Genomic DNA, 23,832 nt, shown 5'->3' with positions numbered 1-23,832 from the left:
AGCCTGTTCTAAAACTTTGGATTCTCTTTAATCACTTTTTTCTTCATTAAACAAATATTTGATATGGTACTGTAGATTGCTATAAAATGTTTTAATTATTTAGAAGTTCTTCATTGGCTATGTCAAAATTTGTGCTGCTGTAAGCATAACTATAAACCATCAGTTTTCATTCTTACTAAAGCACTGTTCTACTAAAATGTTGAAATTTATTTGCTCTAAGTAAATTTTGGCTGCTTTCAGTGAGATAAAGATCCGTGCAAATAGCTTAGAGACATGAACTGAATCTATTTGTCTGAATGACAATTACAGTATTAGTCTTGATTTTAAGTGAATTTTCTTCTGATCCTCTGACCTCAAGGACAAAATAAGTATTTCCCAAAGAAATAAATCTGTCAGGAGCTTTTTATTCAGATCATTGTTACTTTAATTGGAAATATTTTATCTGTAAAATGAGCAGGCTTGCTTTTGACTACACATCAAACATGAAGGCAAGATTGAATTTTCTAGGAGAGTGGCCAAATTGGTTTGAAATACCTTATACATCAAGACAGACTGCTTTTTAGTTTGCTGTGGTGCCAAGCCTCTTGGGCTCAAACTCCAGCTCCAAAATTTACATTTTAAATGATCTTGAGTTTATTATTACGTAATCTCTTTGGGCCTCCATTTCCTCACATGCAAAATGGGGATTATAAGAGTAACTGCATTATTTGATGTAGTAAATGCTGAGTTGCTACATGTGAAATAAAAATTGGGTTTAATAAGTCCCTTCAAAATTAATGTATTTTTCCTTAATTTTTTCGAAAGGAAACAGAAAAATAGCTTATAGATTTTTGATATCCTGTCTTAACCAAAGAAACCAGACAAACTGAATTATGCTATCCAGACATGAAAAAAAGACTTATTTTCATGTGCATTATTAGTGCTTGTTATTCTAAAGCAATGTGGATAATATGAAATGACCACTTTTATTGCCTATTTAGGGTTAACATTATATAATTATTTGATATCACATTTATTTGCATTCATAGATAAGATGAAATGGAAGCAAAGGATGTGGTGGTCTGAGAGACTAAGAGAGAGGGTAAAATTTCACCTGTAGGTAAAGGAAAATTGAGCCTGTATAAGATACTTGATAGGTCTCTAGAAATAGCTGATTAATATTTTTTATTCCATTTATTGCAATTTGATTCCAAATTTGTAAAGAGTGGATACTTGTGTAGGGAGGCAACCGTGATTGATAAAAGCATGGGAGAAAGAGCAGATGAAAATACTTTTCTAATTATGTAAACCAAAATGTCCATAGTACATTATATCTTTGTGATGAAATTACAAGTGATTTGCTTTCTGTTTTATCTTTTTCTGCATTAGTGAAATTTTGTATGATTAATTTATTTTTTACATTTTAAACATTATTGTACAAAATTTAAATTTTCCATTATTAGGATGACAATTATAAAAAGAATTAATGAAGAATTTTTAAAGTACACTTATTTAAAAGAAGCTTATGCTGGGAATGTAGCTTGTTGTAGAGTACTTGCCAAGCATGCACAAGACCCTGGATTCTAACTCTGGAATGACTAAATATATATCTATGTCTTCATCCATCTATATTTCACAAGTTTTCACCTGTGTTTACATTGTTAATAGTAATGAAGTAAATGAGTCATTTGACAATTTCAAGTTTTTGGAATCATCTTTAGAAACTGTTTGTACATCTTTAATCATCTTTAGAAATTGAAAAGTACACAGGGTATACTTTTTCTATTTGGAGCTTATTTTAATATTGAACCTTGTATATTTTTAAGTATATCTTTTGAAATATGCACAAGCCTCTTGTAAATCACACAATATTTCTCAAAACACATCCCAGTGCATCTTAGAATCACAAAATGTTGTAGTAATAATGCCCCTCAGAGAAGATCTAGTTGCACGGTGGAATACTATGACTTTGCATCACTACTGTACCCATGGAACAACTGAGTTTAAAATCTCTGATGTAGTCAAACTCCCTTAGTTTTCCCATTTGCGTAATGATCAAAATCCCTTCTACAATTCCTTTTTTTTCCCAAGTTGGATTCCAAGGGTTCCTCCCTTGATGCAAAAAGATTTAAATAATATTAGTGACCTGTTGCACCTGCAAATAAATAACAGATGGTAAGAAAAGTACTTATTGACTATGATTAAGCATGGAAAAATAGAGGCAAAGGCTGGGGATGGAGTAGTAGAGTGCTTGCCTAAACACACACTATTAATGATGATGGAGATCGTGTGATGAGGACCTCAAGTTGGATATGGACAGTGACTTTTTTTTTTTTTGTGGTGCTGGGGATTGAACCCAGGGCCTTGTGCATGCAAGGAAAACACTCTACCAACTGAGCCCTAACTTATATTTTTAATGATAAATTATTTGGTATAATCTGAAAAGGAGAAAAATCCTCATTCCTGATTTTTTTAATCTAAAATGTCATAGCAGAAAATGCAGATATCTCCAAGTTTTGAAAAAGAGTCTTGGTGTCTGAGTATTTTAAGGAGGATCCAGGTCAAGCACAATAAAGTATAGATGGTCCCCAGTTACTGATGGTGGACTTTGAATTTTTCAGCTTTGTGATGGTGAAAGGGATAGGCATTCTGTAAAGATCATACATCAAATTTTGAATTTTGATATTTTCCTGGGCTGGTACTATTTGGTAAAATACTCTCTCTCCATCCTGGGCAGCAGCAGGGAGCTTTAACCCCCAGTCAGCCCCTCAATATCCAGGGCAAATAGCCAAGCAACCAGGACTCTACATTGTGCTGTGATCCTAAGCTATGCTGTTCGGTAGGTTAGGTTTATTACAAGAATTTTCAAATTAATGATATTTTCAATTTATGATGGGCTTATTGGGACATCACCCCATCCTAAGTCAACGTTTTTCTATATTCGTAATTTCTTGTCATGGAAAATACAGGCTGTGAGTTATTCAAACCAACAAGTCTGGTTTTGGTCTTTTGTTCATGACATTCATTGAACCCAGAGATTTGCTCATGTAATATCTCCCATCTCTTGATCACACTCATACTGACTTTGACTTCTTTTGTTTTGTATTTTCAGAAGGAGTTTTGGAGCACCTACACAAAAGCGCAACAAGGAGAGAGTAACAGAGGAAGTGACTGGTTTCAGTTTTATCTTACCTTTCCACTAATCTTTGGCCTCTTCATTATCCTCCTTGTCATTTTCCTTATCTGGAGATGCTTCCTAAGAAACAAAACTCGTAGACAGACAGTGACTGAAAGCCACATTCCTTTCCCTCAGCACCTTAACATCATCACTCCACCTCCCCCACCAGATGAAGTGTTCGAGAGCACTGGGTTGTCTCCAGGCTTTCTGGAATATGTAGTTGGGCGCTCAGATTCTGTCTCCACTCGCCTGTCCAATTGTGATCCCCCACCAACCTATGAGGAAGCCACTGGCCAGGTGAACCTGCGGAGGAGTGAAACAGAACCTCATTTAGATCCACCCCCTGAATATGAGGACATAGTCAACTCCAGCTCAGCCAGTGCCATAGCTATGGTGCCTGTGGTCACCACCATCAAATGAAGCTGCAAACTTCTTTTTATTCTAATCATTTTTTAAAATACTAATGAAAGAACTTTCTAGCACTTTACCACTACATAAATGTGTATTGACTTATTTTATTAGACTCAGCATACCACTTCATTCTTACTGGTTTGATTTTTTTTTAGTTTTGTTTCCTATCACAAAATCATTATCCATGCTAATTTTTGCTAGAGGAAATATGTGAAAAAGGAAAAACATACCAGTGAGAGTCTTCATGTGATATATGTATATGTATGTATGTGTATGTGTATATATATATATATATATATATATATATATATATATATATATACACACACACACACACACATATACATATATCCATGTGTGTGCATCAACCCAGTATATTTGCAACTGTCTTAAAAATCCACTAACTTCTATCTAAATCACTTGTAAAGACAGCATTACTCACCATAACTGGGGAAAAAAGGGCACCAAGAATTTGTCATACATAGCCATAAACAAGGTGTAGAGTTTTGCAAAAAGGATGTACTTAGCATGTTTCCTAATTCTTACGGGGTTTTGTTAACCTATTTCTTCATCTACCTTAAAAGAGCAAAAAAAAGTATGGAGTCATTCTCCATTTTAGAAACATCTCAGAAAAAGATAAAGAGAGCATGTACATGCAGTACTTAAAGAGTTTTAGCAACAAAATCTTTGCTCCTTAGTGGTATCTGGCTCATTTTATACTAGAGATTTTCTTCTTGGTTGACTACCACCCACCACCCACCCCTGCCTTTAAATGTTTTGTCTAGCATCTTTGAATGTCTCATGCTATTTTTATTAATATCTTGGTGGGGAGGATTTCCTGGCAATGGAATAATTTCTAAGGAGGATAAATGTATTAATAACAGGCAATAGATACCAATTAGTCCTTGTTCCTGGGGGGAGGCAGTAATTATTTTCTTCTTGCAATTTTGTTGCCTTATACTGTACTATTAACTCACTCTCTCCTACCACCACAAAATCTTCACGCACCCATGAGTTCAATTAAAATAAAAATTCTGCAATTCTTAATGTTTTTGTACAGTCTGAAGTCTTTGCCTCAAGATGATTACAAGACCACTTGCCATTAAATTATAAACTGTGGTTTTTACATTGCCCTTCAGTTGGTGAAAAAAGACTACAAGATACATGTTGTGGCAGGTGCACACTAAATCTAGTTACAGTCCCACACACATCTCATTATTGTTGCCATTTCATCTTGTATTTTCATCCGATTTTTTTTTAAATGCAGGGTTTTTATTTTTCCCTTAAAGCAGAAGGAACAGGCTCAGAAAGGAAAAAAAAAAAAAAAAGGATCAACTGAGATTGTGCGTATTATAATTTCTCCAACATGGAGAGCCATCCAAGTGTGAGATTCTGGTATTATTATTGTGCTTCAGGGAGAATTTTCTCCCTCTGTTTCCCAAAAATTGATCAGAGCTTTCACATAGTGAGAAATAGAACAGGCATCTCCTTAAATGCCTAACATCTTCCCAGTCTGAGTATGTGAGCTATTGCCTAACCCTTGCTATACTCTGGTCTCTACCAAAGCTGTGCCAACTTAAAAATGATTGCCAACTCAATCAAACAAAGTTTAGAAATGGAAAGGAAAATAAAACATGTGAGTGTAGTTAATAGATGCCCCAGCTTCCATAGACCAAAACTGATGATATCTTGATAGTGGTCTCAGGAACAATAATATTGTTTCAAATTTTGCCATAACTACATGGTGATCTTTGGTTTCTAATTTTCATCATAATATAAAGAGATTATTTGACTTTTCACTCTCATTCTCTTAACAAAGAGTTCAAAAATGTAAATCAATACTGTTTTCTGACACATCTTTTTTCTGTTTTAGAAATCACAGCTATTTTTCATCAAAATATTATTTATTTATGTTGGCACATAATGAATTTTTTAAGTGAATTACACTTAGTTTTTTCCAGTTTATTTTTTAATATGGTAAATACTGATAGACATAAATCTCCTAAGTAATAGTGCTTTGGCATCCGGATCCCCATAAATGTTAAGAGTAGAAAGAGGGGATCTAGAGATCAAAAGTTTGAGAACTATAAGATTAGGCAAACACAACAGTCTATATTTTGTATCTATTCTTCAGATGTTATTTTACATTTTAAACTCCTGATACTGGTTTTAATGCCACTTCCTGAATTGAAGTACAAGCATGAATATTGGCCGGGTGCAGTGATGCATGCCTATAATCTCAGTAGCTCAGGAGGCTGAGACAGGAGGATTGTGAGTTCTAAGCCAGCCTCAGCAAAGGCAAGGCCCTGAGCAACTCAGTGAGACCCTGTCTCTAAATAAAATACAAAATAGGGCTGGGGATGTGGCTCAGTGGTCAAGTGCCCCTGAGTTCAATCCCCGGTACAAAAAAGAAAAAAAAAAAAACCAGAATGTTGATCCTTGACGCAAAAGCCAAATTTTTAAACTGATTGATAACTACAGCTTTTTAGAATGTTGGTTAAAGAAAACCTACTCCATAGTAATAGCTCCATCAGCCACAAAATCTCATGGCAGCTTTCACATAATGATGAGTGAATAAACAAGATACCACTTTCTTCATGAAACATTATCTTAGGTTTGTTTTGTTTGAATATGGTTTGGGTTTTATATTTTTAAAATCCCTTTTGCTACCCCATCTGGTTTTATAAACTGAGTTTCTTAACATTTATTATAATTAAGGGGCTTGTCTGGAATAATATATATTTTTATGCTTTTGCCTTTCTTATATGATTGATATTGCATTCACCTTTGATCATTTTTAACAAAGGTTTATTTTTGCAGAATGTATTTAGTACCTTTCTTAAGCAGTAACTAAGCTGAATCAACTAGTTTGTATTGAAATTAAAGAATGGACTCAATGGTCTTCCAGTGGAATGCTTTACAAACCTCCACATGCAGTGGTTGTGTCTGGATTCCTGGAACTGGTACTTTTTGCTTCCCTACTCTAAAAGTCACAATAAATCATATTTGTTTAAAGAAAATAAAATGATTTATTCTTTGCCCATTGACAAATGGAGATGTTGTGTTTGTTACATTGCTAATGATGACTTCTTCAAGACTGATTTGATCCAATAACTGTGGAGGTAGCTTTAACTTGGTTCTATGTAAATAGCATGTATTTTATTCTAACATTTCACATTTTTAAATGCTTGGTTTACATTAAATTATGGTATTTAACTATTTTTATGTTTATACTAGGTAGGGATTTTCTTATGTTTCTGTGTTTTTAGTATGCTAAATAAAGCTATTTTTAAACCCAAGAGGCCTTTTCTGCCATGTGTTAATCATATTATGGTTAAATGATAAACATGCTGCATAAGCTCTTATTAAATTTGTTCTTTTTGATAAGGTACAATGATTATGTTTCCTTTATTGTGGACTTAGGGAATATTGCTCAGTAAAGAAACCAGAAATCACCTGGTAAAAACCTCAGGATGTTCTCAGCATAAAAAAGAACTTTCTAGGCTCAGGTATAGCTCAAGTATAGGGGTTCAATCCCCAGTGCATACATACATACATAATAAAAACCTCTCTGTACTACTTTGGAATGACCCTGGCATGATAAAAATGAAAACACTTGCCAAGTGCAATGGCACACACCTACAATCCCAGCAACTCAAGAGGCTGAGGCAGGAGGATGGCTAGTTCAAAGCCAGCCTCAGCAACTTAGCAAGGCCCTAAGCAACTTAGGTACCAAAAAACAAAAAGAGAAGAAGAAAGAAACAAAACACTAGTACAAAGGAATAGATTGAAACCCCCCTATAGTGTAGTTTGTCGAGCCCTGGAAATGGTGGCATTTGCAGATACCAAAAAGCTGGTTTTATCCTGCTTAGCAGAACAGCTTGCTCTTGACATTTGAGAAGATGAGAAAAGAAAGCACAAGATGAAAACATTGTGACCACAGGGCATTCTCCTAAGTATAGCCACCTCAAAGAGTAAATGCTAGTACATCATGTCATTAGGCAAGCAAATGTAAATATAAGCTGATCTTTATGGTATAAAAATTAAAACTATGTATTTTATATTCAAGGAAAATTTTTAAATATTTATGTCTTAAGTATGTATTTTATAAGCATACTTCCCTAGGGACTTGTCCAAGAAAGCATAAAAAATATTTTTTAAAATATATAGCAATTTCAACGAGACTCAACACCTATATCAAGACATTGTGGACTAGGAATGGTACAGCTCAGTAGTATGGCACTCACCTAGCATGCAGGAGGCCTTGGGTTTGATTCCCAGCACAGCAAAAAGGGGGAAAAAAAGACAGTTCTAGCACCCCAAGGATACCTCATACCTTCTCCTTAAAGATAATACTATTCTGAATTCAAGAAGGTAGAGCAGAGCTTGGTGGTGACCCCTGACCCCCTCCACAGCACAGAAAGGGGCAATGAAGGAACAGCTGACCAGAGATGTAGGTGATATAAATGCTAGAAGACCCAACATTAGACTAGACCTGGAGAAACTTGAAGTTCGGTTACCATAGCAGAAAATAAGGGCAGAGCTCCTTGACCCTGAATCTGGACCAGTGTTGGGGGGGAGGGCAGAAACCGAGACCAAAGGAGAGGAAAAGCACATAAGCTCACTCCCTAAAAAACATATTGTCTGTGTCCAGGTCTCACGGGCTGGAGGGGGGCAGTGGGGAAACAGACCAAGTTAAAACACAACCAGAGCAGTGTCTGGGTCATTAAACATCAAGTAGTTTAAGCCAAATTATGAACTGAAAACTGTGCAGGGCATAGCAGTCATTTTATGGAGTCCACAACTTGTCAGCCTCCCAAGAAGAAGTTAAATCAATATGGCATCTCCCCACTTGAAGGGAGTAATGAAACCAGAGGGCATACCCCTGCAGTCAGATGTTTCAATAATCCATCTAGAAGGAACTTGTAAAGGGATTAGTTGAAAGTTGTTGAAACTCCTCCCCCTTAGTGCCAACAAGGGGAGTGGGCTGGAGTAACCTGAGCAGGAAACTTGGGAAGGGCTGGCCCTGACCCAGTGCTCTGCATCTGCACAGACTCTATGGGAGGGCAGAGATGGAGCAGACAGATTCATAGTAGTAGGAAATGAGAGTTCAGAAGCAGGCTGGTGGGAGCAGTCACCATCTAAGACAGAGAAGGATGGCACCAAGGATTTGCAGCTGCAACCCATGAGACCTTGGACACAGACAAGATAGTTGTCTCTGTCCTAGTCAGCCAAGGGGTGCAATGCCTATGGTTTACAACTCTAGGCAGTGATAACTCAAAACTCAGGCAAACTAGTTGAATCTCTTTCCTGGTAGCAGGGACAGTGCCCTGGCAATCTGTGTCAGGAGAATGCTTGTGCACCACAGAGAACCCACAATCAAGGTTTCATGCTTGCAGAGAGCCACTGGCTCTATGCCACTTTGAAGAGGACCCTGTAGATGGGAGTGTGTGCAGAGTAACCTGCGGTTGTCACAGCCACAGGCCTCAGCCTTGTATTTCTGAGCTCCAGTACAAAACAGAAACAGCCAGCAGACCCAGAACAGCAACCTTCCAGAGTCCAGTCTCAGGCCCCTGGGCTGACAAACAAGAACCAGCTGGGGGAGGTCCAGAGCAACTAGGGCCTTAGCACCTCTGAGGGATCCAAAGTCAAAGAGTAATAGATATCTTCTTTTTTTATATATGTTTTATTTGTTTTAATTAGTTACACATGACAGTACAATGATCTTGACATATCATACATTTGAATCAGATGCGATATAATTTCTCATTTTTCTGAGTGTACAGGTTGCAGAATCACATTGGTCATGCAGTCACATATACACCCACAGCAATAATAATGTCTATTTTATTCTGCTGTCCTTCCTTCCCCCCTTCCCCTCCCCTCTCCTCCCATCACTTCTCTCTACCCAAACTAATGTGACACACTTCTTTTTTTTCTTTCCCTAACATCGTCATACATGCATTCTATATAACGATGAGGGTCTCCTTCCATTTTCCATGCAATTCCCCTTCTCCCTCCCTTTCCCTCCCACATCTCTTCCCTATCTAGAGGTAATCTTCTCATGCTCTTCCTTCCTACCCCATTTTGAGTCACACCCCCCCCTTATGTAAGATAAGACATTCGGCATTTGTTTTTTGGGGATTGGCTAACTTAGCATAATCTGCTCTAATGCCATCGAGTAATAGATATCTTCTAAAGGTCTCAAAACATGAGAAAATCCAAACCAAGACTCAAAAAGAATTTTCTTCACCTCAGCATGGTTTACTATAAATATCTCTAACATCAACTTTGATATATGTCACTCTCTATTTTGATTTGATAGTTGTTATGCTAATATTCAATATTGTGCCCTCAACCCATTCGATTTTATATTTCTTCTAATGTTTTAAAGCACTAATTGGAATCATTCTATCTTTGTTTTCCTAGTTCAAGTTTACATTTGCCCTCTTACCTCTTCTTTTCCCTCTTATATTATCTGCCATTGTCTTAAGCAACCCTGAAAACCCATTTTTTTTTTGTCTTTCTACCTTGGTGCATACTATTCTTTTCTGTTGTATCTATTCTTTTTTTCCTCTCTTCTTTTGCCCATTTTTTTCTTCCCACCGCCTTTCAGCCCCTATATAATGTTATAGAAATTTGATTGTATTTAATAGCTAATGTTTCAACCTATTTCAGATTTTTACTACAAGTTTATACCTGGATTAGAAGAACTGTGGAGAACAGTATCAACAAGATTTTTCTCCTTTAAGGTTGAATATTACATGGCTTTTCTCTGAAGTAATTGCAGTAAATAGGGTTTAGTGTTTTGTCACAAAATAGTACTGATACAGGGAAAAGCAGATGACAAATACCTGGAATATTCACCTAGCCTGAGGCTCTTAAGAGAAAGAAGCTCACTAAACAGTCCCTTGCATAAAAGAAGGAGTAATAATCATCCCCAAATATGGGTAGATATATAAGCAATATGAAAAAGCAAGAGAGAAAACCAATCAACCCATAACACTTCTGCAACTGACCCCATTCACACTATAGTGGAGGAAATATCTGAGAAATCATTTAGAAAGTTCAACATTGAAATGTTCTGCAAGCTAAAAAAGAAGTAAAGAATGAACTAGAAAATACAAAAACTGAAAGATCATTTACATAATAGATAAGAGATTATGATAAAGATCCAAGTGGAAATCCTGGAAATGAAAGGCTCAATCAAAGTAAAAATTCAATGAAAACCATCACCAATATATTAGACCACCTTGAAGACAGATTTTTCAGGCCATAAAGATAAAGTATATGATCTTGAAAATAGGCAAGGTGTTTTTTTTAAAGTCCTCTCCAGGATGCATTATAAATGAAAATGTCTAATATAAGAATGAGGATAGAAATTTTAAAAGCCACAAGAGAAAAATGGCAGGTCACATTTAGAGGTAAACCAACTCAGACTTCAAATGGTTCCTCAACCCAGACCCTAAAAGCCAGGAGTGCTTGGAATTGTTAGGTGCAGGGCAGGCTGAACTAGGTTGTCTACAGGGCAGGCTGAACAAATGTTAGTTGCAGGATAACCCAGGCACTCAAACCCCCTCAGTCTGGTCCTTTATCACCTGTTTGCGTCAAGTCAGAACACTCAACCCCACTCAAGGCTAAATACTCCACCCCCACCTGTCTGGTGCAACAGAAACCCACATCTGACCCCTGGCCATTTGCCTGAAGGCAGAAGATAACACCTGTATGCCAACAAGGCAGCTTAGCTTGCAGACCCAAAGACCCCATTAGATTTTGGCTATAAAAACTCCCTCCTGCGAGGTCCCTCTCTCTTGTGCGTTCTCTCATTTTCTCTCTCTCTCTCTCTCTCTCTCTCTCTCTCTCTCTCTCTCTTGCTCTCTCTCTCACTCTCTCTCACCCCCTCCTGTCTTTCCCTGCTCTCTTTCTCTCTCTCTCCTTCTTTTTCTTCTCCTCTTTCTCACTGCTGCAATAAAGATCTCTTGGTTGCTCTGAGTGTTGTGGTCACTTTCCTTTCAGGAACAATATATACCATGCCCTGAAAGAAAATGAGTACTAACCAAAATTATTATATACAGCAAAATTATCTGTCCAAATTGAAGATGAAATAAAAACCTTTCATGATAAATAAAAAAATAAAAGAATTTACAAACATTACGCCTGTACTACAAAACCTACTTAATGAAATATTTCATATAGAAGAAATGAAAGATAAAAGTGAAAACCAGAATAGAGATAAATTGCACTAGAAGAATACTTAACTAAAGGAGAAGTCTGAATTAAGCATTAGAAATAAATCAAAATGGCAGGTATAAAAATCAACTCTCTATAACAACACTGAATGTAAATGGTCAACACTCTTCAACCAAAAGACATACATTGGCAGATTGGATTAAAAGTCAAGACCCAACAATATGGTGTTTACAGGAGACTCATTTTACAAAGAAATCCACACACTGAAAGTGACAGGATGTGAGAAGACATACCACACAAATGGAATGAGAGCAAACAGGGATAGCTGCTCTTTGCTCAGACAAAGTAGACTTCAAGCCAAAATTAATCAGAAAAGACAAAGAAGTCACTTCATACTAGTTAAGGGAATCATACAACAATAAGACATAATGGTTATAAATATTTATGCCCCAAACATCAGTACATCTATGTACATAAAACAAAACCTTCTCAATATAAGGAATCAAACAGATGACAATACAATACTGGATGATTTCAACACACTTTTCTCTCACTATTAGATAGGTCATGAGACATAAACTAAGATTCTTCAGAACTAAAAATGACTATTTATCAATGTAACTAAAAGACATCTGTTGGGCTGGGGATGTGGCTCAAGCGGTAGCACGCTCGCCTGGCATGAGTGCGGCCCGGGGTTTGATCCTCAGCACCACATACAAACAAAAGATGTTGTGTCCACCGAGAACTAAAAAATAAATATTAAAAAAATTCTCTCGCTCGCTCTCTCTTTAAAAAGTAAAAAATACATAAAAGACATCTGTAGAATATTTCATCCATCAACAAATGGATTCACTTCTCAGCAGCACATGGAACTTTCTCTAAAATATATCATATTTTAAGGCACAAAGCAAATCTTAGCAAATACCAGATCATAATGAAATGAAATTAGAAATCAATGACAATAAAAAACAGAAACTACTCTAACACATGGAGATTAAATAATACACTTTTGAATGATGAATGGACCAGAAAGAAATCAGGGAAGAAATAAACAACAGTCTTAGAAATAAATGAGGGTAGAGATTCAACATATCAAAATCTCTGGGACAGTATGAAGGCAGTTCTAAAAAGAAAGTTTATGGCACTGATTTGCTACATTAAAAAAAAAAAAAACAGAAAGATGTCAAATAAATAATTTAATGTTATACCTCAAAGCCCTAGAAAAAGAAGAACAAAAAAACACCAACATCAGTAGAAGACAGGAAATAATAAAAATCAGAGCCAAAATTAAGGAAATTGAGAAAAAATGTAAAGGATCAATGAAATAAAGGACTAGTTCTTTGAAAAAATAACAAGATCAATAAACCCTTAGCCAAAGTAACCAAAAGAAAGAGAAAACCCAAATTAGCAAAATTAAGATGAGAAAGGAGATATCACTCTAGACACTACCAAAATCCAGAGGATCATCAGAAACTATTTTGAAAATTTATATTCAAATAAGCTAGAAAAACTCAAAGATGTTGACAAAGTCCTAGAGATATATGACCTAAAGAAATTGAACCATGAGGCTATAGAAAACTTAAACAGACCAATATCAAGTAATGAAATTGAAGCAGCTCTTAACAGCCTTCTAACAAAAAAGCATAGGACTAGATGGATTCTCAGCCAAGTTGTACCAATCCTCTTCAAATTATTCCACAAAATAGAAAAGGAGGGAACACTGTCAAAATCATTCTGTGAAGCCAGTATCACCCTGATCCCATCAAGGAAAGAAAACTTCACGTCAATATCCTCAATTAACATTAATGAAAAAGTTCTTAATAAATATTGGCAAACTGCATTCAAAAATACATTAAGATAATGCACTATGATCAAGTGAGTTTTATACCAGAGATGCAAGATTGGTTCAGCATACCCCAATCAATAAATGTACTCCATGCCATAAATACAGTTAAGGACAAGAATCACATGATTATTTCAATAGAGGCAGACAAAGTCCAGTCCCCATTCATGTTTAAAACACTACAAAACTAGGGATAGAAGAAATTTACCTCAATATTGTAAAAGCTATATATTATAAACCCAAGGCCAATTTCATACTGAATGAAGAAAAACAGAAAGCATTTCCTCTAAAAACAGAAACAATACAAGGATTTCCACTCTCAGCTTGAAACCCCTGTCCAGTATAGTCCTTGGCACTTCAGTCAGAGCAATTAGGAAAGAGAAGGAAATAAAAGGAATACAAATAGGAAAAGAAGTGCTCAAATTCTGTTTGTTGATGACATGATCCTATATTTAGAACAGCCAAAAAACTCCCTCAAAAGAGATCTAGAGCAGATAAACAAATTTAGCAAAGTAGTAGTATACAAGGTCATCACCTATAAATAAACTGTTTTCCTATACTCCAATAATGAATCTGCTGAAAAAGAAATTAGAAAACTATCCCATTCCCAATAACCTTAAAAAATACTTAGGAATAAATCTAACCAAGGAGTTAAAAGACCTCTACAATGAAAACTATAGAACTTTGAAAAAAGAAATTGAAGTAAACCTTAGAATATGGAAAGAACTCCCAAGCTTTTGGTTAGACAGAATTAATATTATCAAAGTAGGCATGCTACTAAAAATGTTATACATATTCAATACAATTCCCATCAAAATACATTCTTCACAGAACTAGAAAAAAAGAGTCCTAAAATGCATTTGAAAGAATAAGAGACCTATCATAGAAAAAGCAATCCTGAGCAAGAAGAGTGGTACAGGAGGCACCACAATACTGAACCTCAAATTATAGTGGTTAAAGTAATAAAAACAACATGGTATTGGCACCAAAAAACAGACATGAAGAACAATGGAATAGAATATAAGACACAGAGACAAACCACATAGATACAATCATCTGATACTCCAGGAAGGTGCCAAAAACATGTTGGGAGAAAGATAGCTAGAAATGGTGCTAGAAAAACTGGATATCCAGGGGCTGGGGTTGTGGCTCAGCAGTAGAGCATTCGCCTCACATGTGGGAGGCCCTGGGTTCCATCCTCAGCACCGCATAAAAATGAACAAAATAAATGTCTATAAAAAAACTGGATATCCATCTATAGTAGAATGAAATTTAGGCCTTACCTTGCCTGCTAGCTGCAACATGCTATATGGGCTGCAGCAACCTGCCTCTGTTGGGTTCCATGGCCCTGAGGCACCCAGGCAGTGTGCGACAGACAAATCACCGGGCCCTCTGCTCTGCTAACTTTCCCAGCTGTAAAGGCCACATTGCAGAGGACCTGAGGGCCCAACTGGCAGCAAAGGGAGTCGTTGGAGGAGATCATCCTGCAGAAGCATCCCGTGCAGGTGATCGCACTGATGAGACAGACGTTAATTGACTTCAAGCACCAATGTAAGGAATTAACATTGCAGGTGAGTATCATACAGCATGTGACATTTGATTTCTGAGAGTCTTTTCTCTTACTCTACCCCAGTGTTCTTTCCTTAGTGGGGAAATAGCCTTTACTGTTGATGGAAAACCACTAGCATGAAAGTGATTTCTTCACCACCACCTCTTGTCATTTAAAGATAACAAGTTGCTGAAAAAGTTAGATCTTCATTCATTGTTGGCCCAGAAACTACAAGCTGAAAAATATGACCTCCCAAACAGGCATGAGATAAGTCCTGGTCACCATGTCACATGGAATAACAGTCAACTATAAGAAATGGCTCAGCTGAGGATTAAACATCAAGAAGAACTGACTGAATTGCATAAGAATCATGGGGAGTTAGCTCAGTTGGTGATTGACCAAATGCAGCAGAAGGACAGGGAGATGCAGGTGAATGAAGCAAAAATTGAAAAATGTTCGCAAATCATCTCTAACCTGGCAACAGAGTGCCTAGATCTATCCAGCAAGCTTCTAGACCTCCAGGTAGCCAACCAGACCCTGAAGGACAAATATGATGCCCTGAAGATCAATTTTACTGTCTTGGAGGAAAACTACTGAAGGTGGATAGCTGAGAAAGCGCAGAAAGCAAACCGCCTCAAGGCAGAGATTAAAAGGGACTCCAGGAAATGGCAAGCCTGGCTGCAGAAAGAGCTTGCAGAGGCAGCAAAGGAATTGCTGCCAGTTGAACAGGATGATGACATTGAAGTCAGAGTGGATCAGACCTCAGAGCAAATACAGGAAACCTTGCCTGTGGGAGCTATCAGCAGAGTAGCCTGCTGGAGGCCTTCTGGATTCTATCACTAATATCTTTGGGAGACACTCTGTCTCTTCCTTCCCAGTCTCCCAAGATAATGCAGATACTCATCCTGGTTCTGGTAAAGATATGAGGGTATCAACTACTGCTTTATGAGGGAAGTTAATGCTGTGCAGTTCAGTCCAGGTTCCCAGTTACTGGCCATTGGAAGCATGGACCATAGGGTTAAGTTATGGGAAGCATTTGGAGACAAATGTGAGTTCAAAGGCTCCCTATCTGGTAGTAATGCTGGAATTATAAGCATTAAACTTGGTAGTCCTGGGATTTACCTCTTAGAAGCTTCAAATGATTTTACAAGCTGAATCTGGACTGTGTATGATTACTGATTACGTCAAACGCTCAGAGGACATAGTGGGAAAGTGCTCTCTGCTAAGCTCCTGCTGGACAATCCACGGACCATCTTAGGAAGTCACAGCTCTGGGATCTACACAGCAAAGGCTGCATAAAGACAGTGTTTGCAAGATCCAATTGCAATAATATTGTCTGCACAGAGCAGTGTGTAATGAGTGGACATTTTGATAAGAAAATGCCATTCTAGGACATCAGATCATAAAATGTGGTTTGAGGGGCTGGGGTTGGGACTCAGTGGCAGAGCGCTTGCCTCCCACGCATGAGGCACTGGGTTTGATCCTCAGCTCCACATGAAAATAAATAAATAAAATAAAGATGTTGTGTGTATGTATGTGTGTGTGTGTGTGTGTGTGTGTGTGTGTATATATATATATATATATATATATATATATAGAGAGAGAGAGAGAGAGAGAGAAAGAAAGAAAGAAAGAAAGAAAGAAAGAAAGAAAGAAAGAAAGAAAGAAAGAAAGAAAGAAAGAGTGGTTCTAAAAATGGAGCTGAGGGGGAAGATCACTGCCTTGGACCTAAACCCAGAAAGGACTGAACTTCTGAGTTGTTCCCATGATGACCTGCTGAAAGTTATTTATCTGCGGACAAATGCCCTCAAGCATATGTTCAGTGCACCTTAGTTCAAGTGCAGCTATGACTGGACCACAGTCATCTTCAGCCCTGATGGCAGATATGCAGCAGCAGGCTAGACCAAGGGCTCTCCCTGTGTTTGGAGTGTTCTCACAGGGAAAGTGGAGAAGGTTCTTTCAAAACAGCACAGCTCCTCCATCAACACATGGCATGGTCTCATCCCAGTGTACATGTCATTGTAGACAAAAGGTGCAAAGCTGTGCTGTGGGCACAGCCTATGACCTTTAGGAGAGGCACAGGGACACACAGGGCCCTGTCCTGTGGGTGCATGCCCTTTCAGAGAAGAGCTCAAGCCTTGTGACACGGTGGCCTTCCTTTGGACAGGATTTTTGAGAATTTTGACTAAGCTCTCTAGTGGCCTGGAGGAATCAACACTGAAATAGCCTGACCCTGCAAGTCACCTGGCTGAGGTTCAGGCTCTTGCCTCAGTTAGGGTGGGAAACACTATTAGCTCCAATCTTCCATACCTCATTGGGGAGCACTGGGTCTCCTCTCTGGATGACAGTGTCAATGGCACCCCACATGTCCCATCCTTCCAGAGTTGGTTCTGCCTGATGCACAGCCCCTTGCCTGGAGGTCCTTCACCCAGTAGACTTGTTCTAAACATTGGATTAGTAAAAACACCAAACACAGGGCCTAGGGTTGTTGCAGGGCTCTCGTGATCTGGTCTTAATTACTGCTGAAACTATAGGTCTCTTGACTGGTCTTCAGAACTTCTGATTCCCTTCCCCTCAACTCTTCTACATATCTACTTCTTGTCAAGAAATGAATTTTGATTTGGTTACCCAACAGAACTTGATTATAAATTTTAAAAAAATTCTGTGAAAAAAAAATTAACCTCTTTCTTTCACCTTGCACAAAAGCAAAGTGGGTCAAAGACCCAGGAATTAGACAGGAAACTCTGAAACTGCTAGAAGAAAATGCAAGCCTCTTATATTTAAGAGCCTCTTAACAAGACTCTTAAAGCAGAAGAAATAAAATCAAGAATCAATTAGTGAGATAGCATCAAATTAAAAAGCTTCTGCACAGTAAAGGAAAAAATTAGGAGCAAGAACAGAGAGCCTACAGAAGGCTAGATCTTTGCCACCTGCTCCTCAGACAGAGGATTTATATCCAGAATATATGAAAGAACTCAAAAATACAACTAGAAACAACAACAACAAATAACCAAGTTAATAAAAGGGCAAACGAATTAAAGAGACATTTATTAAAAGATGAAATTCAAATGGCCAATAAATATATGAAAAAAATGCTCTAGCAATCAGGGAAATGCAAATCAAAACTACATTGAGATTTCATCTCACTCCAGTCAGAATGGCAATTATCAAGAATACAAGTAACAATAAGCGTCGGCAAGGATTTTTGGGGAAAGGTACACTGATATATCGCTGGCAGGACTACAAATTGGTGCAACAACTCTGAAAAGGAGTATGAAGATTCCTTAGAAAACTTGGAATGGAACCATCATTTGAATCAGTTATCCCACTCCTTGGTATATACTCAAAGGACTTAAAATCAGCATACTACAGTGATGCAGCCACATCAGTGTTTATAGCAGCTCAAGTCACAATAGCCAAACTATGAAATCAACCTAGGTGTCCTTCAATAGATGAATGGATAAAGAAAATATAGTACATATAAACAATGGAATATTACTCAGTTTTAAAGAAGAATGAAATTATGGCATTTGCTGGTAAATGGACAGAACTGGAGAACATCATGCTAAGTGAAAAAAAGGCAGATCCAGAAAGTCAAAGTTCAAATTTTTCTCTCATATGCAGAAGCTAGACCAAAATAAGGAAGAAGAACAAAAGGGTGGAGGGGGGATTCCATGAAAACAGAACAAAGATCAGTGGAGTAGAGGAAGGGGATTGAAGGGGAGAGAGGAGGGATAGGAAAAAGAGGAACAGTGGAATAAATCTGACCAGACTTTCATATATATGCCACAGTGAATTTCACCTTATGCAGTATTTTTTTTAAATATAAATAAATTGATGAAAAATCAGTAGAATAGAGGAAAGGCAACAAGGGGAAGGAGGAAGGGAGGAAAAGGGTAAGAGACTGAAGCGGAACAAATTACATCCCAGAAATATTTTGTAATTATGTCTAAACAAACCCAATTTTATGTATAACTATAACAAACTAATAAAAATGAGAAAGAATGATAATACTACTCCCAAATTTGTCATAATAGATCACTTTTTTTAAAGTTCATACCTGGCTGTGGCCATATGAACTTGCCTTTTTCTTTTTATAAGCTCTTAAGATATTTTAGAAAAAGTCCAACCAGATGTTTTCTAAGCTGCTCTTCCATTTCTTGGCTGTCCTTAAATCACCTACTTGTTTTCTCTGAAACTTTCTATATTCCTAAGCTCTTTGAGTCAAGACTGAATACCTAAAACTGAGAGCCTCGGTTTTTGGGTTATGAATTGAACAAAGCATCAGTTGCTGGACCCATTAATGCTTGTCTTTCTGCTGATTATTACCATTGTTATTGTTACTACAACTACTGCTGCTATTAAATAGTGCTGGGAAGTGAACCCAGGGCATTACACATGCTAAGCCCCACTCTAACATAACAATAAGCTACAACCCAACTCCTTTTTTGTAATTCTTATCACATGCCATATCCTTAAACTTTGTATTATAACATTTTGTAAAATCACTTATCTATGTTTTTTGTAAGTTCCAAAACCCTCTATAATCTTGTCCAAACACCTTATCTAACCTTATTTCTTTCTATAGCTTACAAAATTCCTATTTTAAGACATTAAGAAATGGAAAAAAAAGACAAGTAAAAAAATTAGAAACTAAGAATGTCTATAATCTTTGTCCTGGGGATTTTGCAGTCCTAATAAAACAGGGATAAACTTATATTCTAAAGGGGTTTGTAACCCTAATTCCAGTACAGGTCACAGAGATTCTTCTTGTCCATAGTCCCATGGCATTCACAGATAGTTATCTTTGTCACAAAATCCTATACATTAGTCTATGTTGTGTTTTTTAGCAATGTAATGTAACTTTCAAACAATTTTTTTCATGGAACCCTAATATATTAAACAGATGGGACTGTTGTGGTTACTTATAGAAGTGTGAAGCTTGGGAACCCCATCATCTCTGAACTTCCTTGTCAAGATCAATGCACATCACCACAGCAAACCCTGGAACTTGATGAACCTAAGTGAAAAACTCCTGTCATATAACATCCCCTATTGATCTCCAATTTCATAGTTCCTCATCCTTCCACCCCAAACAAGTCTACACAAATCTTTTCCATATATAGACTGCTTAGGGATGAAGTCTCTATTTAGTTCAGTTATTCTTTTTTTCTTGTTCTTCTAATTAGTTATAGATGACAGTAGAATGCATTTGACATGTCATACATAAATGGAGTATAACTTCTCATTCTTCTGGTTGTACATAATATAGACTTACACTGGTGGTGTAATCATATACGCACATAGGGTTGTAATGTCGGGTTCATTCTACTATCCTTCCTACCCCATGACCCCTACCCTCCTTTCACTCCCCTCTGTCTAATCCAAAGCACCTTTATTCTTCCCTACACCACCATTCCCATTGTGAATCAACATCCACATATCAGAAAAAAATATTTGGTATTTGGTTCTTTGGGATTGGCTTATTTTGCTTAGCTTGATATTCTCCAACTCCATCCATTTACTGGCAAATGCCATAATTTTACTCTTTTTTAAAGCTGAGTAATATTCCATTGAGTATATATACCATATTTTCTTTATCCATTCATCTATTGAAGGACACCTAGGTTGGTTCCATAGTCTAGCTATTGTCAATTGAACTGCTATAAACATTGATGTGGCTGCATCACTATAGGATGCTGATTTTAAGTCCTTGGGGTAAAAACCAAGGAGTGGGATAGCTGGGTCAAATGTTGGTTCCATTCCCAATTTTCTGAGGAATCTCCATACTGCTTTCCATAGTGGTTGCACCAATTTTCAGTTCCACCAGTGATGTATGAGTGTACCTTTTTCAACACATCCTTGCCAACATTTATTGTTGCCTGTATTCTTGATGATTGCCATTCTGATTAGAGTGAGATGAAATCTTAGAGTAGTTTTGATTTGCATTTCTCTAATTGCTAGAGATGTTGAACACTTTTTCATATATTTGTTGATCAAATGTATTTCTTCTTCTGTGAAGTATCTGTTCAGTTCCTTAGCCTATTTATTGATTGGGTTATTTTTTTTTCAGTGTTAAGGTTTTTGAGTTCCTTATATATCCTAGAGATTAATGCTTTATCAGAGATGCATGTGGTGTAGATTTTCTCCCAATATGTAGGCTCTATCTTCACTGTATTAATTGTTTCCTTTCTGAGTAAAGCTTTTTAATTTGAATCCATTCCATTTATTAATTCTTTTTTAAAAAAAATTTTGTAGTTGTAGATGGCCAGAATGCCTTTTTTTTATTTGTTAATTTTTATGTGGTGTTGAAGATCAAACCCAGTGCCTCACACATGCTAGGCAAGTGCTTTGCCACTAAGCTACAGCCCCAGCCTCAATTTATTAATTGTTGATTTTATTTCTTGCACTTTAGGAGTCTAGTTAAGGAAGTCAGATCCTAGGCCGATGTGGTGATATTTGGGCCTATTTTTTCTTCTATTAGACACAGAGTCTCTGTTCTAGTGCCTAAATCTTTGATCCACTTTTAGTTGATTGTGTGTGTGTGTGTGTGTGTGTGTGTGTGTGTGTGTGTGTGTGTGTGGTGTAGGGGAGCAAAACCAGGGCCTTGTGGCAAGCACTCTACCAACTGAGCTATATCCCTAGCTCAACATTATAATCTAAAAAGGAATTACTTTCCTACTTTAAAGTTCTTCTGATAGTGGTAAGGAGAAAAATTTTTTAAAATGTTGGGCATATCATAAATTATACAATATTTATTAAGTGTCATTAAAATATAGGACTTAAAATTATCCATTAAAGTCAATTATGATCTATTTTTAGATGGAAATACATGTTCATTTCCTAGGAAAATGTGACTTGTCTTCTTTCTACCCTAGAATACATTTTTAGCTAGAAAAAATAAAGGGCTAGGCCAGGCGCAGTGGTGGATGCCTGTAATCCCAGCAGCTCAGGAGGCTGAGGCAGGAGTATCATGAATTCAAAGCCAGCCTCAGCAACGGCGAGGCACTAAGCAACTTAGTGAGACCCTGTCTCTAAATAAAATACAAAATAAGGCTGGGGATGTGGCTCAGTAGTCGAGTGCCCCTTAGTTCAATCCCCAGTACCTCCAAAAAAATAAAAAATAAAGGGTTAGAACTCTTCATACGATAAAAAAAAAAACCCTACATTTCCATTAGCTCTCAGGAGCTGGTCCCCATGTATATGTGAAGTTGAAAGTTTCTTATGAGTACACAATTCTACATCAAAGGCAGCAGTGAGATGTGTAATTTGTCAACAAACAGTGGAAAAGGCTACGTTCTTATGTAATTCAAGTCCAATGTACAAAGTTAACATTGTAAGCATGGAGTAGAACAGGTTAAGGGTAGGGAGGTAGCAGAGCAACTTTGAGACAATAGAGAAAAATCAATTAATAGAATTATTTCGTAGCCCCTAAATTCATAATTATGGTGTGGTCCCTTGTAAGGTCTAGCTTGCAAATAACTTAAGAATTTATTTAAAAGAACTATTCTATGCCTGTCATCTCCAGTCCTGCAACATGAGTTGCTGGCATTTACTTGTGGTTCTCTTCATATCTTATCAGTCAGCCCTTCTTTCTGGTGTCCAGGGGAAAATAACTAACATCTAAAAAGAAAAACTAGTCAGATCTATGTACATTTTGTATAGTATTCTTTCCTTTATTTCCTTAAATAAAAACAAGTTCAGTTTTTGAACTAACAAATTTTATTAAAATAAAGCACGAAATAGCAGTACTAGTATTTAGTGGCTATGCATTCAATAGACAAAAGTAAGATCTATTACTTTTTAAATAATCTAACATAATATCTACTACATTGCTATTATAATAAAATTATGTAATACAAAAGAAAATAGCTTTAAAAACAAGATCTCTTGACATCACTATTATAAATTCCCTAGTTCAGGAAGCTTTGTGTAGGAAAAATACACATAACTAAGGATCTTCATCTTAAAATGTTTACAGTCTTTTTAGGGAGCAAGATAGGCAGACTTGAGGGGCTGGGATTGTGGCTCAGTGGCAGAGTGCTCACCTAACATGCATGAGGCACTAGGTTCCATCCTCAACACCACATACATGTAAAGTAAAAAAGATATTGTGTCCACTTAAAACTAAAATTTAAATATAAAAAAATATATGCACACTTGAAATTAAATAGCAATTCAGGACAACACATAGGAACTATCTATATAAATCTATCCTGAATAAGCTACCTTTGCAAGTTTAGTCCCTTTCTCAGACTAACCTTGGCATTTACTGATTCGCAGTGGGAGGTTAAAAACCAACAACAAGGCTACCTGAGTGGCAGCGAAAGTCAAGAGGAGGTTGAAGGCCATGAATACTTCTACGTGGTTAACATTGCTTTCCCTAGGAATGCACCTAAAGCTTTTTTTTACTGACACAGCAAAGAGAATGCTGTATTTACACAAGAAGAAATTCATGGTCTAGGTACAGAGAGTGAGCTGATCGAGGATATTAAGAGACCATTGAGATTGTCCATTTAGGAGTCCAGAGAGGACAAAAAGCATGTTTTGCTAGGGTGGTGGTGGAAGGTTCCAGAGAGAATAGAGAAGTGAGGAACCAGTCTGAAAAGTGTGAAGAAACATGGAAAGGTAGAAGGATGCAGAGATTTTGGAGTGAAGCTCTGCTGTCAGAGAAGTGTGAGC

The 23,832-nt window shown here is 37.1% G+C and overlaps 1 protein-coding gene and 1 pseudogene across 1 annotated transcript in view; both read left to right on the top strand.

The window, feature by feature from the left end:
• The window catches only part of Prrg1 (proline rich and Gla domain 1), a 97,803-nt gene extending 93,977 nt beyond the window's left edge, over positions 1-3,826 (top strand). Inside the window, exon 4 of the mRNA XM_026387581.2 lies at positions 3,092-3,826. Coding sequence (XP_026243366.1) covers positions 3,092-3,577 — 486 coding nt within the window. The 3' untranslated portion in view covers positions 3,578-3,826. The remainder of the gene's footprint in view (positions 1-3,091) is intronic.
• An 11,177-nt stretch (positions 3,827-15,003) lies between these two features.
• On the top strand, positions 15,004-17,294 carry LOC113181895 (autophagy-related protein 16-1-like; annotated as a pseudogene).
• Positions 17,295-23,832: the final 6,538 nt, after the last annotated feature.

This window comes from Urocitellus parryii, chromosome X, assembly GCF_045843805.1.
Source record: "Urocitellus parryii isolate mUroPar1 chromosome X, mUroPar1.hap1, whole genome shotgun sequence".
In the NCBI taxonomy this organism is placed as follows: domain Eukaryota; kingdom Metazoa; phylum Chordata; class Mammalia; order Rodentia; family Sciuridae; genus Urocitellus; species Urocitellus parryii.
The sequence above is the reverse complement of the archived record's forward strand: the minus strand, read 5'-3'. Positions and strand labels throughout refer to the sequence as shown.